The following is a 12480-nucleotide window of genomic DNA, read 5'->3' on the forward strand; positions in this document are numbered from 1 at the left end:
GAGATTGTATAGGAATGGTAATATGTAGGCTCCATAGTTTGTTCACTTGTTTTGCAAAATTGGACAGTCCAACCGTCCAACTTGATCACATTTAAACATAATGTGTATTGATTTGCGTGACGTTTGCCCCCCCCCCCCCCCAAATTACAAAAAGAAAAGTCTGTAAAGTGTTACAATTGGCCTTCCAAATGGGTTATTATCGGTTATAAATTATATTGCAGGTTATTATTATCGGTTATAAATTATATTGCACTAATTGTATTTCTGTTCATGCAGTTTGACCATTGATACAAATAAATAAATAAATGTGTCCAACAATGTTGTTACTGCTCTGTGGCTTTGGTAGGGCTGTTTTTATTGTGCAGGAGTTTAGCAACCTCACACACCTCCTGTGATGTGGCTTCTCTAACTTAAACCTGTCTTTTCCATTCTGCTGTGGTTTCCAGGTGGTCTTCTTTCCCACCATCTCTGAGAAGAGCTCTCAGGTCTTCACTATCGTGTGTGACAACTGCCAGGTTAAAGACATAACCATTCAAGGTGAAGAGGCATAAATCCTTTTGTTTGTATTCGCTGTCTTGTAGGACAACGTTTCGACCCGAGGAAGACCCGGGTTGCGGTCGAAACGCTGTCCTAGTCCAGTGGTTCTCAACCTTTTCAGGCGATGCGAGGCGTTGTGTGCTTGTAGATCTATTGGCTATTTTCACTTGTTTTAAATCGCTTTTAAAATGATAAATTCAAAACGGTTTTGGACATACAAGGTTTCCACCCGACAACGACGATTTGGAATGTGGAATTAGAGTTGGGGCATTCAGTTTTAGTTTGAAAAATATTGTGGTATTGAGGTTCTTGATACAGCCTGGTCTGTAACTCGGAGAGTATACAAATGGAACCAAATGGACCCTTAAGGGCCCTACAGATGGGCAGCGGGGGCTCCCGCTAAGATCAGCGGGGACCGCGCTGCGGTGAGACACAAACACACTTGCTCAGCAAGTAAACGCTGCGCGATATTTAACAAAGATGAACACAATCCAGCACTCGCCGCCCGCATACGCATGCACACACGAGCACGCGCGCATCGCCGCCCCTAAACTTCTCCGCGCAGCCAAAATAACCGCCCGCATCCCATTGAAAATGAATTACTAGGACGCGGTGACGGCCTACCATTTGGAACCCCCTTTACAGATCCATTTGTACGCTCTCAGAGTTATGGGGGTCCTTGAAATAAATAAAAAGGTTTGAATGGCAATTCGTTGGACTCTAACGTGCGTGTGTGTGTGTGTGTGTGTGTGTGTGTGTGTGTGTGTGTGTGTGTGTGTGTGTGTGTGTGTGTGTGTGTGTGTGTGTGTGTGTGTGTGTGTGTGTGTCTGTCAGGCGAGGGTCAGCTGATTGCTCTGGAGCTGGTGAGTGTGTCTGGTGAGAACCAGCAGCACAGTGTGGGGGAGCTGCATGACCTCACAGCTGAGCACTACGTCCGCTTCAGCCCCTGTAATCCCCACTCTCTGCAGCACAAGACCATTGTCATTAGGAACAACACGTAAGTTTCTGTTTTGTACGCTGCTGGAAAGTACCTAACGTACATTTACTCAAGTACTGTACTTAAGCACAAATTTAAGTTACATTTACTTTTTATCCTCTTATTTATTTTTTTACTTCTACTCTACTACATTTGTTGGCAAATGTTGTACATTTTACTCCACTACAATTATTTGACAGCTAGTTTAGTTACTAGCTATATTACAAAACATTCATTAACCACTTTGGCTATTTGACAAAAAAGCTCTCCATGCGTGTTGTCGTTTGTAGATTGGCTGTTTTCTTTTAAAAAGTTTGACACATTTTGAGAATTTAAAGTACTTTTACATTGGTACTTACTTATTTAGTAAGTATTTTGATGCCAACTAGCTAAAACCTTTGTACTTTTACTCGCATTGCGACGCATTGTGAGTTGTGAGCTTTCTGCTATTTTCAAAAGAATCTTGAAGGAAAAATTAAAAATCTGATACAAATTTTGTAAGGAGTCCTTGGACAAATACATATGTATTATGATTATACTAGGAGGAAGATGTTTTCCAAAAAGGTGTACAGAAAGTGTTCAAATTAATTAATTATTTTTTTATGTGGCCACATCCACCAGTTCATTAACACATGGGAAGCCAAGGTTTCTAACATTTCTAGCTGTTGCTGCTGCCGTCGTTCACTTACGCTTTAATTTTGAAGTGCCTCGGAAGCTTTGTGCGTGTGCACGTGAGTGTCCACTGACGATTGAGGAGGATAATCCATTTGTTTACAAACGCTCGCGAAACTAAATTCCAAACCGGGGACGACCATCGCGGTAAAGTGTCGCCGTGTAAACAATCAGATCTCTGCTTCCCTGGCGTTCTTTGCACCTTATTCATAGATAAAGCCCTTTTTATGTTTCAGCATAGAATAGAAATCAATGCAGCCTAGACGTGCCATTTTGTCTCTCTGTGAGCTACGTTATGACGTATGGACCAGGGTCTTTCACTGACAACACAGGATGCATGCAGCTCCATGTAACCAAGTTAACCCTTTGTCTCGTTCCTGAACGAGACAACTCCTTTTGGCACAGCGACCTCCAGTGGCCGTATCTCGTTACTGAACGAGTTTGGCGTACAAATTGTTAAGTATGCCTAGTTGGCAGGTGGGTGGTGACCCAGGTGAAGTTAGCCACACCCACAGTGTTGGGTGTATGGTAAAAGGGGAGGGGATGATTATATGATGTCATTAAATCAGTGTTTTTTGATCTCAGAGGCTTTTAGCTTTCAGGAAGAAACCAAAATACACAGGGAAGGCAAATTTGCACATTATAACCACACCCGGTGGTCTATTAGAGGGTGCGTTCGGAAATGCACACCGGGTGTGCTCTCAGTGTAGTGAGTGCAGAGGGCGGTGACGTTGCAGAGTGCACTCAGTTTGGCTTATTTACGAATGACCAGTTAAGGGGCAGCTGTGTGCTTTTTCACTCTGAACTCTGAAGGGAAACTTCCTGAAAAGCAGCAGTTTAAACGTAATGTTGCTATTGAAAGGTAATTTGATTCATAACATTGGCCTTCCTGCTGTTAGTTTACACGTTGATGCCCCCCAAAAAAAGAAAAACGCAACCCACACACAGGGGTTGACACTAAGGTCTCAGAGGCACTTGCCCATCGGGCAAGTACAGGTCATGTTCTACTTGCCCAAAGGTCATGCCCACTTGCCCAAAAAGTAAATCGTCCATTAAAAAATTATAGGTTAAGATTTTAACTACTGCTCAATTTAACACTTATTTCTTTACTTTCTGTGCCTGTGCGATAAAAAATGTCACACCTCAATACCTCCAAATCCAAATACCTACATAGCTATGATTGAATATGTCTATGGTTTCACATAGTAGCCACAGTAAAAACAGCACATTATAGGTAAATAATGCTCTTATTTTACATTCCACAGACCAGAAGACAGAGCGATCTGGCCACGTTTTAGACAGATATCTCGTGTTGTGTTTATAGACGTTTGTGTCCCCTCTCAAATGAGCACTTGCCCGGTCGGGCAACCTGAAAGCAAACTTCACCTGCCCTGATGTTTTATTTACCTGCCGGGGGCAGGTGGGCAAGCCCTAGTGTCAATGCCTGCACACAGCTACCAATATTATATAGGCAACTGAAAAACAAGAAAAACAAGCCCAAGGTCGCTTATAATAAGCAGACATGGCAACCCTGATTGCGCGTTCCTCTACAACGCTCACACACAGAAAAAGTACACACTCAAATGTGCATATGAAACTTTCTCAGACAAGAGGAAGTTCTCTTTCCCTCTCTTTCACACACCCACGTGTACTCACACACGCGCACGCACGCACGCACGCACGCACACACACACACAAAGAGCTTTCTTTCTCATAGATCTTATTCACATGGTAGCAATTGTGCTCTTATTCATACCCATCCTGACAGAGCTGGGGTCTCCCACCCCCATTCTTGAAGTGGGGTCTGTGGACCCCCGTGGGTTGTTGAGGGGTATCCAGGGATCGCCATAGCAAAGTTTCTTAATATAGCATCAAAATCAGTTTGTAGATTATTTACTAACTCTTAACTCTTTTTGAAAGAATTTGTTTTCAAACATTATCAACACAAATCTTCTCTTCTGGGGGTCCCCGGCACATCATCTTTTCAGATGGGGGTCCGCGGCCAATAAATCAATTTCATTGATGCACTCTGACTTGGGGGGTAATGTTTGAGAGCCACTTATCTGTATGACTCCTTGTGTGTCACAAATTATAGCCTAATTGTTTTATTGAATAATTTGTGACAATCTCAATTATTTGTCATAATCGTCATAATCCTTTCACATATCAAATGTCAGCCCTGGTCTCTCCATCTCTGTCTCTCTGCAGTCACTTGGAGCTGCCCTTCCACTGGCAGATCATGCAGCCCAACCTGCATGCATCACTGCTGCCAGGGGAGGCCCCGGAGCCCTCCCACATCCACTTCCACCCGGCCACAGATGACGTGTTCTGTGTCAGCCCCGCAGCGGGCCTTCTGGCTGCCGGCCAGGAACACCAGTTCTTGTTTACCTACTTCCCCAAAGAGGTACTAGAGGATGCTAACAACACTCCTTAGTAAGAAGGGTGGCGTTTATTATTCTGTTATGAAATAAAGTACACAGCTTTTGCGTCCGTTCCCCTCCTTTTTAACTTTTTGAGTGCTCGGATCCTTCCTCTCTTTTTCAAGTTTTTATCCCACTGATCCTAGAAGCACCCACCACACGTTTTTGAGCGGTGGTCACAACGCTCCTATACGTGGCCGTGTGTGTGGGTATGTCTGTCTCCGTCCGTGTCTTTCTGTCTGTCTGTCTGTATGTAGCCTACAGTACCTTTTATAACCACACATGTTAAGGGAGGGGCGCTGTTTTCAGGCCAGGCCAGGCACACACACACACACACACACACACACACACACACACACACACACACACACACACACACACACACACACACACACACACACACCGTCCTAAAACACCTAAAACACCATTCACCCCCCCTGTGTTGTCTTTAGCTGAAGGATCACCACAGTGTCTGTCACCTGGTGCTGAGGGATATCCCCCAGTTGCCCTCGGAGTGCAGCGAGACTGGGTAAAGTTCCTTCCACACTGTACAGCCATTTCTCAGTGTATGATTGTGTAAGCATGGAAATTTGAAAATAAGAAGAGACATTGTACTGTATTTTGACATCACATATGTTGAGTTTTCCAAACTGGAGGTACCACTTTAAACCTGGTGTCACTATTTTGGTTGTGACATTATAGGGAACATTTTTCACAAACGTTGTAATTTTGTACATACTAATTTTTCTCAAAACTATACAAGCTTTTAGATATGCTATTTTCTGCACTTTTTTCACAACACCACCATATATGACAAAGTATAACATAGTGTAGCCCCAGCCAATAAACCGACCCGCAACGGCCCTGCCAATCGAGGTCAGCTCTATTGGCACAGTGGTTTGCGTGTTCGAGTGTGAGAGTGGTGTTCGCGCATCACTACAATCGGGTCCTTCTAATAATTTTTATTCCAAAATTGTTATTGTTTCTGGATTCTCTTGTCTAGCTCGTCACAGCCCCTGAGCACGGTGAACGATGTCATTGTCATGGAGATCGAGGTGAAGGGATCAACGGAGGCTCGTCAGGTCCTACTCGAGCCCTACGCCATCCACATCCCTGGAGAACTCTTCATCGGCACAACCACTCACAGGAGATTCAGGGTATTGTTGTAGGACACTGACAGATAACTGATGCTGTTATAGGCCAGTGGTTTTCAACCCTTTTCATGTCAAGATGCATTATTTATTTGGCATTTGAGCCACAAACCACATAGTGGGAGAAATATGTGAAAAAGGTGTTCACTTCCGGCAGAAAGCGTGAAAATTTGCACCTAGGGGTATTTTTGTGCGCTGAATTCAAAAATTGACGGATCCAAGCACTTTTCTCAAATTCACTTTTCTCTAATTCACTTACGATACAGGGAAAAAAGACCCCCCAAAAATCTTCTTTAAGTAGCATGTGAGGGGTCTATCTAGGGGGTTTTCATGATTCTGAATCCATTACAAGCATTTGTTTTGCACAAAAAACATTCCTTGGGCTAGAAATGGACCCCACAAAACTATGGTTTAGTGATGAGTCATCACTTTTCACAGTTTTGTAGGGTCCATTTTTAGCCCAAGGAATGTTTTTTGTGCAAAAACAAATGCTTGCAATGGATTCAGAATCATGAAAACCCCCTAGATAGACCCCTCACATGCTACTTAAAGAAGATTTTTCCCTAGTATGGTAAGTGAATTAGAGCCACCAGATCCCATGGGAAAAGTGCTTGGATCTGTCAATTTTTGAATTCGGCGCACAAAAATACCCCTAAGTGCAAATTTTCACGCTTTCTGCCGGAAGTGAACACATTAGCCTATTTTTGTTACATATTTCTCCCACTACTAATTGATTAAATTTTTCCTCCCAGACCCAAAACTTTGAATATTTTGTTGCCGTTAAAGATTTTGTCCACAATTCCATGCTGTATCGATGTTAGTACCATGAGATAACAGGCAAACGTTGATCAAAATAACTTTACTTTTTCATTTTAAAGATCTATATGGGTTCATTTGGTTACCAAATCTCCCTTCATTGACAGATTACTAATGCTGTCATTAACATACAATTCCATTACAAACATTAACATTAAAATCAATGCTTCGTTAGAGATGGTCTTATTTCAGAAATCACTTTATCATATTGTCTGGTTGTGTCTTTCTGTGGAAGATGTGGAATCACAGCAAGTCCTCCATCTGCTTTCACTGGGACAGGATGAGCGACTGCCACATAATAGAAGTAGTGCCCTCCACTGGCGAAATAGGTATATCGCATATTATTCCAAGCATAAATATTCCTATTTACGTGTATATGAAGGAACATAACGTTTATTGGGTGACTCGTTTGCGATTGATGCTTGGTTTCCTTTGGTTCAGAGATGAACGAGTGTTTGGATCTGGAGCTGCTTGTGACCGGAGGCAGACCAGAGAGGCTTGTGTCCAGTGTGCTGTGTCACGTGGAACATCACCACACGCCCGTCACTCTGGCTGTGGATGTCACGTTCAAGGTAGGAGCCAGTGAGGGACCCATTACACAAGTTGTACCATATTTTATACTTTGGGTATTTTCAATAGCCGAAGCTCACCAGGTGTCGCATCGTGAGCATGTAGATCTGCCATTTTCAAATCATTTTCGAAATTGAAAAACCTTGATGAAGACTGGTAACAGACGAAACGTTGGTAAATAAATTATTTGCATCGTGGCTGAAGAGTGTGCGGCCTCTTTCCTCTCATTCATTATTATCTGCGTGGTCAGCACCTCACTCACTTAGGTGTGCGCTCCTCCTTATGTGCTCGAAATTGAAAAATCAAACCTCGGTTCGAAGTGGAGCGGTGAATTTGAGCAGTTCCAGGTAAATATATATATTATATATATAATTGAACTCAAGTGTCCATGGCATGAGTAATCAATTTGAAAAAAGTCAACTCAATCTGAGTTCCCAGAGGTAATTTCTTCCGCCACTAGGTGGCGAAAACAGTTCAAACTCAACCAGATAGTTGTGGGACACTGGACACATTGTGGGACACTGGACACACATTGCTGCTCATAGCGGAGCTGTGTTTCACACCGCTCCAAAAACCTTAACACAAAAAGCCCCGAAAAAGAAATCTTAAAAAAAGAAAAACCTTAACACAAATTCCTATGGGGTTTCCTGGCGCAACATCTTTTCAGATGAAGGTTTGCAGCCAAATGCAATTAGGGGTCCTTAACAGGAAAATGTTTGCAAAACACTTCAGTTTATAATACTGTGCACATCCATTTTTGATACTCTTTGTAGTGTCGTGTTTTACTGTATAATATGAGCTGTGCTCTCATTCTGTGTGGTTGTTCCAGGGTCCCAGGGTGACTGTCAGTGTCCCCAGCCTGGACCTGGGGCTTCTGAGCCTGGGGGAGGAGGCCCAGGCCACGGTGCTCCTCACTAACATCACCCAGACGGAGGCCTCCTGGACCCTGGAGGAGAAGGGGAGCAGCCCTGACCATCCCCCACAGGTACAAGTGGTAAATACTAAATAAATGGTGCATTTATCGGGCGCCTTTATCCAATACGCTTTACAGTGTGCATAGTGTAATGGCCCTTGCACACAGGGTCCGATTTTCTTTGTGGAAAGAACTGAAAATTAAGGAACACATGGTGTCTCTGAGCGCGTGCACTCCGGGTCCCAATTTGTCCGCATTCTGACAATATTGTGCAGTTCTTCAGCGCGGAAAATGTGACCCTGTGTGCAAAGGCCTTTAATTTAGACTTTTATTTGAATAAATGTTCGTCAGCTACCTTTTTTCACTGATGAAAACGAAATAAAAACCAAGTTATGATGAGTTATAAAACTATGATTGTGACCGAAGGTCGCAGTTTACCATGAGAAACGTCACAGCTTGTCCGCGTCTGTGTAGACGTGTACACATTTTTATGGGTTTCTATGGGTTTGCTGCTCTGACATCATGCTCTGATGTCACTGTGATGTCAGGGGAACTACTCTACCAGAATGGGTTTGCCGCTCTGACATCACGCTCTGGCTTCACTGTCATGTCACACTAACAGAATCCCTTTTATACCCATATATGGAGTTCCCTGATGCCATCAATATTAATGATGCCCTGTTAGAGAGATCCCTGTGATTTCAGGGGGAACAAATCCCTTTTATGCCCATATATGGAGATCCCTGATGTCCACATCACTGTGGTGTGACCTCGCCCTTTAGGGCGAGTTCGCTTGTCGCCCTGAGGCGTCTTACTAGATAAATATACTGACAAGTTGGTCAACAAATACAAATGTGACGAAAAATGTTCGTCAGCTACCTTTTTTTCACTGGCGAAAACTAAATAAAAACTAACTGTCTATGAGTAAATATACTGACAATTATGTGTAAAAACAAGATATAAATGTTAGGGAGGGACTAGTGGAGAAAAGATCCAGTAGAACTAAACGACATTTTATGCTTGGTTGTGTGGGGGCATCACACTCCGAAAATGTTCTGTCAAAGTTAACAGTGATTCACACACATTCAAATCCATGCAAGGCAAGGCACTATAGGCACCAACCTGCTCATCAGGAGCAGTTAGGGGTTCAGTGTCTTGCTCAAGGGCACTTCGACACTAACACAGGGGGAGCCGGGGATTGAATCGCGAACCTTCCAATTCCCAAGTGTCCGCTCTACCTCCCGAGCCACCGAGAGTGCTGACATCATGCTCTGTACTAGTGGTGGAAGATGCTCATAGCAAGCAAGTCTTATAATAAGACAGCAGGACGGTCGGAAACTGGTGATTATTTTCGTTTCATTCCTTTTTTTACTATTTTGAAAAATATTTTAAAATACTTCAAATAAATCTACATCGGCACATTGTGAGCTTGTATATCAACTATTTGAACTATTTAAAACGTTTATTTTATTTTTTATTTATTTTTTTAATAGTAAAAAAAGGCAACAAAGTTTAGGGGTTTAGGGTTTAGCTTGGTGAAAATAGGGCCCTTGGTGTACAAGGAAACAGCAGCAGACTAAGTACAGTTACAACTCAGGTCTGTTTCACTAAGAATAGAGGGTTTCATTGGTTAACAAAACTTCTGTATACTCAACAACAACAAAAAGAGTAAAGTAAAAGTAAAGATTAAAACAAGAAAAAGACAAATTAAAAGATGCAAGCAAATAAAACATGACACCATACGTTATGAGTATAACACAGAAATTCGAAAGTATACGGTAAGGGCCAGGGTTTACACAGCTTAACAATAATTCTGTACTCTGTGTGTTTGTAACTCGGCGCTCTGTCTGTTGGCCTTGTGCTGACCTTATGTTTTTGTCTAATGAACTTTTAACCCCATGACAGCGTGTGCATGTTATGTTAGTGCATGTGAATGTATGTTTTTGTCTCACGGGTCACAGCCTAGACACACTGTTATCTTTGCACCTGTTAGTTGACCATTTGTTGACCTTGTATTTAACTACGTTTTGTATTCTTTTGAATCAGACGATATTATTACAATTTCGGCGAAACCCCCTTTCTAGCGTTTCGTTTACTTGCATTTTCTCTTCTCTTGTCGCAGCCATAGGAGAGCATACTAATACCTGACAGTAACAGGGCCCCGACCACAGGTTTCCTGCTCAGCTGCACTTAGTTGGAGTTGTTAGCAAAGAGCAGGGTGTAGTCTGTGATGTACTTGCATTCTGTGTAGCTAGCTAGAGAGAGATGTATTATATTAACCTATTTAAACTCTGACTTGTGCTCTAATCTTTGCTTTGACTCAACCAAATGTTGTGCTTGATGCCTGAGGACATGAGCTGATAATAATGAATACCTCTTCTTTACGACCTTGTCTCCGGAGTCAAGTAACTTGAGGGAGAAATTCTGTACATCACAATACTGTTCTGTTCCCATTCACCATGTGTTTTGTTGGTACACAACACGCACAGAATACTTGGTTTATAACGGCTGTGTAACACTGGTTTCTTTCAAAATTGTCCTGAAAAAACACCAGGAGACCAAAAGGGGAGGTACATGTAATTGTCCCATCTCTTTTGCACAGTACATAGGCCTATAGTGTTTTTTTTTTTTTTTTTAAGATTTGTTTTTGGGCTTTTATGCCTTTATTGGATAGGACAGTAAGAAGACTGACAGGAAATGGGGGGAGTGACATGCGGCAAAGGTCGTCCAGATCAGGAGTCAAACCGGCGACGCTGTCAGGCATCCATGCCTATGTGGCAATGCCTAAGTGGTATGCACCTGGACCAGTAGGCCAGCGGATGCCCCAGGCCTATTGTGTTTGATTACATGTATCATTGTGTAAATCTTTTATGCCATGTTGATGAATTGAAATAACAGGACCACAATGTAAACAATTCCCACTTTTTTGTGTTATCCTTTTTAGCTTGAATATGTCTTACTGTACCACGTGCTGTTTACATTTCTCACTAATAAAGTATTCAATCAATCAATATATATTCCCAATCACCACTGTGGTTTAGTTTTACGGTAGCGTTCTGTTGCGATACATATATCTATTCCCATTCACCAGGTGATCTAGTTTTACAGCAGTATTGTTGAGTCTGTGCTCTGTGTTGTATTGGTACATAGATGTCCGTGGAGCCATGTGGAGGTGTGCTGCCACCTATGGGCTGCTGCAGTGTCGACATACTCTTTAGGCCACGTTCCTGTCAGCACTTTGACTCAGTGCTGGAGCTGGCAGTGGACAACGGAGCTGGATGGTGAGGAGGACACACACAGCAGCTCTAACTACACTAGAGATTCAAGGATGTTAAGGTCACAGACCCCCGTTTGATAGTAACGTTGTTTTTTACCTCTTGGACCCCAGTCTACACTGTAAAATACTGTAATGTTTAGCAGACTGAGTGAGGCATTTTGCTCCCAAACCGGGAGGTGAACCCCAGCCCCCCACTCAGCAGACAAGGCAAGCAACCCGCAACACCAAGAGAGCTAGCTCGCTTGGCATAGCGAGTTACGGCCCGATCTCTTGCAGGGTCGTTACAATACAGAGAGTTAAACTGGTACCCTCTCAGTTACAGACCTTTAAGGGTCCATTTAGACCCATGGTGGTCAGTCAAGTGTTTGATTAGGTGTAGCTCAGTCAGTAGAACACCTGCCTACACACACAGACAGACCCATACCATGTCAAACCACGAAAGTCACGGCAATGTCATAAATCATCAATAAAATGAATACGTTTTAGGTAAGCATCTTTTATGTAATCTATTTCATAATGTCTTACATGATGTGTTTGTTCCATGCAGTGACTTGTCGGTGCAGGCAGATGTCCAGCGCCCCCAGGTGTGTCTGCTGAGCTGTGAGCTGGTCTTCTCCGAGATCTACATGGGGGTTCCTGCCCAGGGGGTCGTCACCCTGTTCAACCAGACCATGCTCCCTGCCCCCTTCACATGGACGGTATGCTTATGCTACTCTGCCTTAGCTTGTGAGAGTGGCCAGGTCATACCAAAGACAATTAGAAATTAGACTTGGCACTCAATATCAATGGTTGGAGTAAGTGGTGGGGGCAAGTCACTGCGACATACTAGCATCATGTCCAGGGACTGTACTTGAACATCATGTCCAGAGGGTGTACTGTACTTGTACATCAGGAGATGGTCCAGTCCTATGGGCCACATGCCTCGGCAAGGCTTACACCTTCTCAAAGCAGGAGTCTTCTGGCTCTTTCCACTACAAGAACAATGCGAACCGTGTTAACATACGTTTCTCAGAACCTAATCTCTGAAGACAGATTCTGTAAACAGCAGAGAATTGACTGCAAGCTAACATTTATATGAACTGCTGATATGTTGTTTTAAAAATCATTACACATTTTCTCATCCTAGATACTTACAAGTCTTTTGTTCT

The 12480-nt window shown here is 43.1% G+C and overlaps 1 protein-coding gene across 1 annotated transcript in view; it reads left to right on the top strand.

The window, feature by feature from the left end:
* The window catches only part of dlec1 (DLEC1 cilia and flagella associated protein), a gene marked incomplete at both ends in the record, with an annotated part of 65403 nt that overhangs the window by 20522 nt on the left and 32401 nt on the right, over positions 1-12480 (top strand). The window contains 10 exons of the mRNA XM_080751748.1: positions 447-537; positions 1372-1534; positions 4394-4589; positions 5058-5134; positions 5609-5762; positions 6808-6901; positions 7014-7144; positions 7972-8127; positions 11206-11336; positions 11880-12030. Coding sequence (XP_080607874.1) covers positions 447-537; positions 1372-1534; positions 4394-4589; positions 5058-5134; positions 5609-5762; positions 6808-6901; positions 7014-7144; positions 7972-8127; positions 11206-11336; positions 11880-12030 — 1344 coding nt within the window. The remainder of the gene's footprint in view (positions 1-446; positions 538-1371; positions 1535-4393; positions 4590-5057; positions 5135-5608; positions 5763-6807; positions 6902-7013; positions 7145-7971; positions 8128-11205; positions 11337-11879; positions 12031-12480) is intronic.

This window comes from Nannobrachium achirus (assembly GCF_963921795.1).
Source record: "Nannobrachium achirus genome assembly, chromosome: 21".
NCBI classification, from domain to species: Eukaryota; Metazoa; Chordata; class Actinopteri; order Myctophiformes; family Myctophidae; genus Nannobrachium; species Nannobrachium achirus.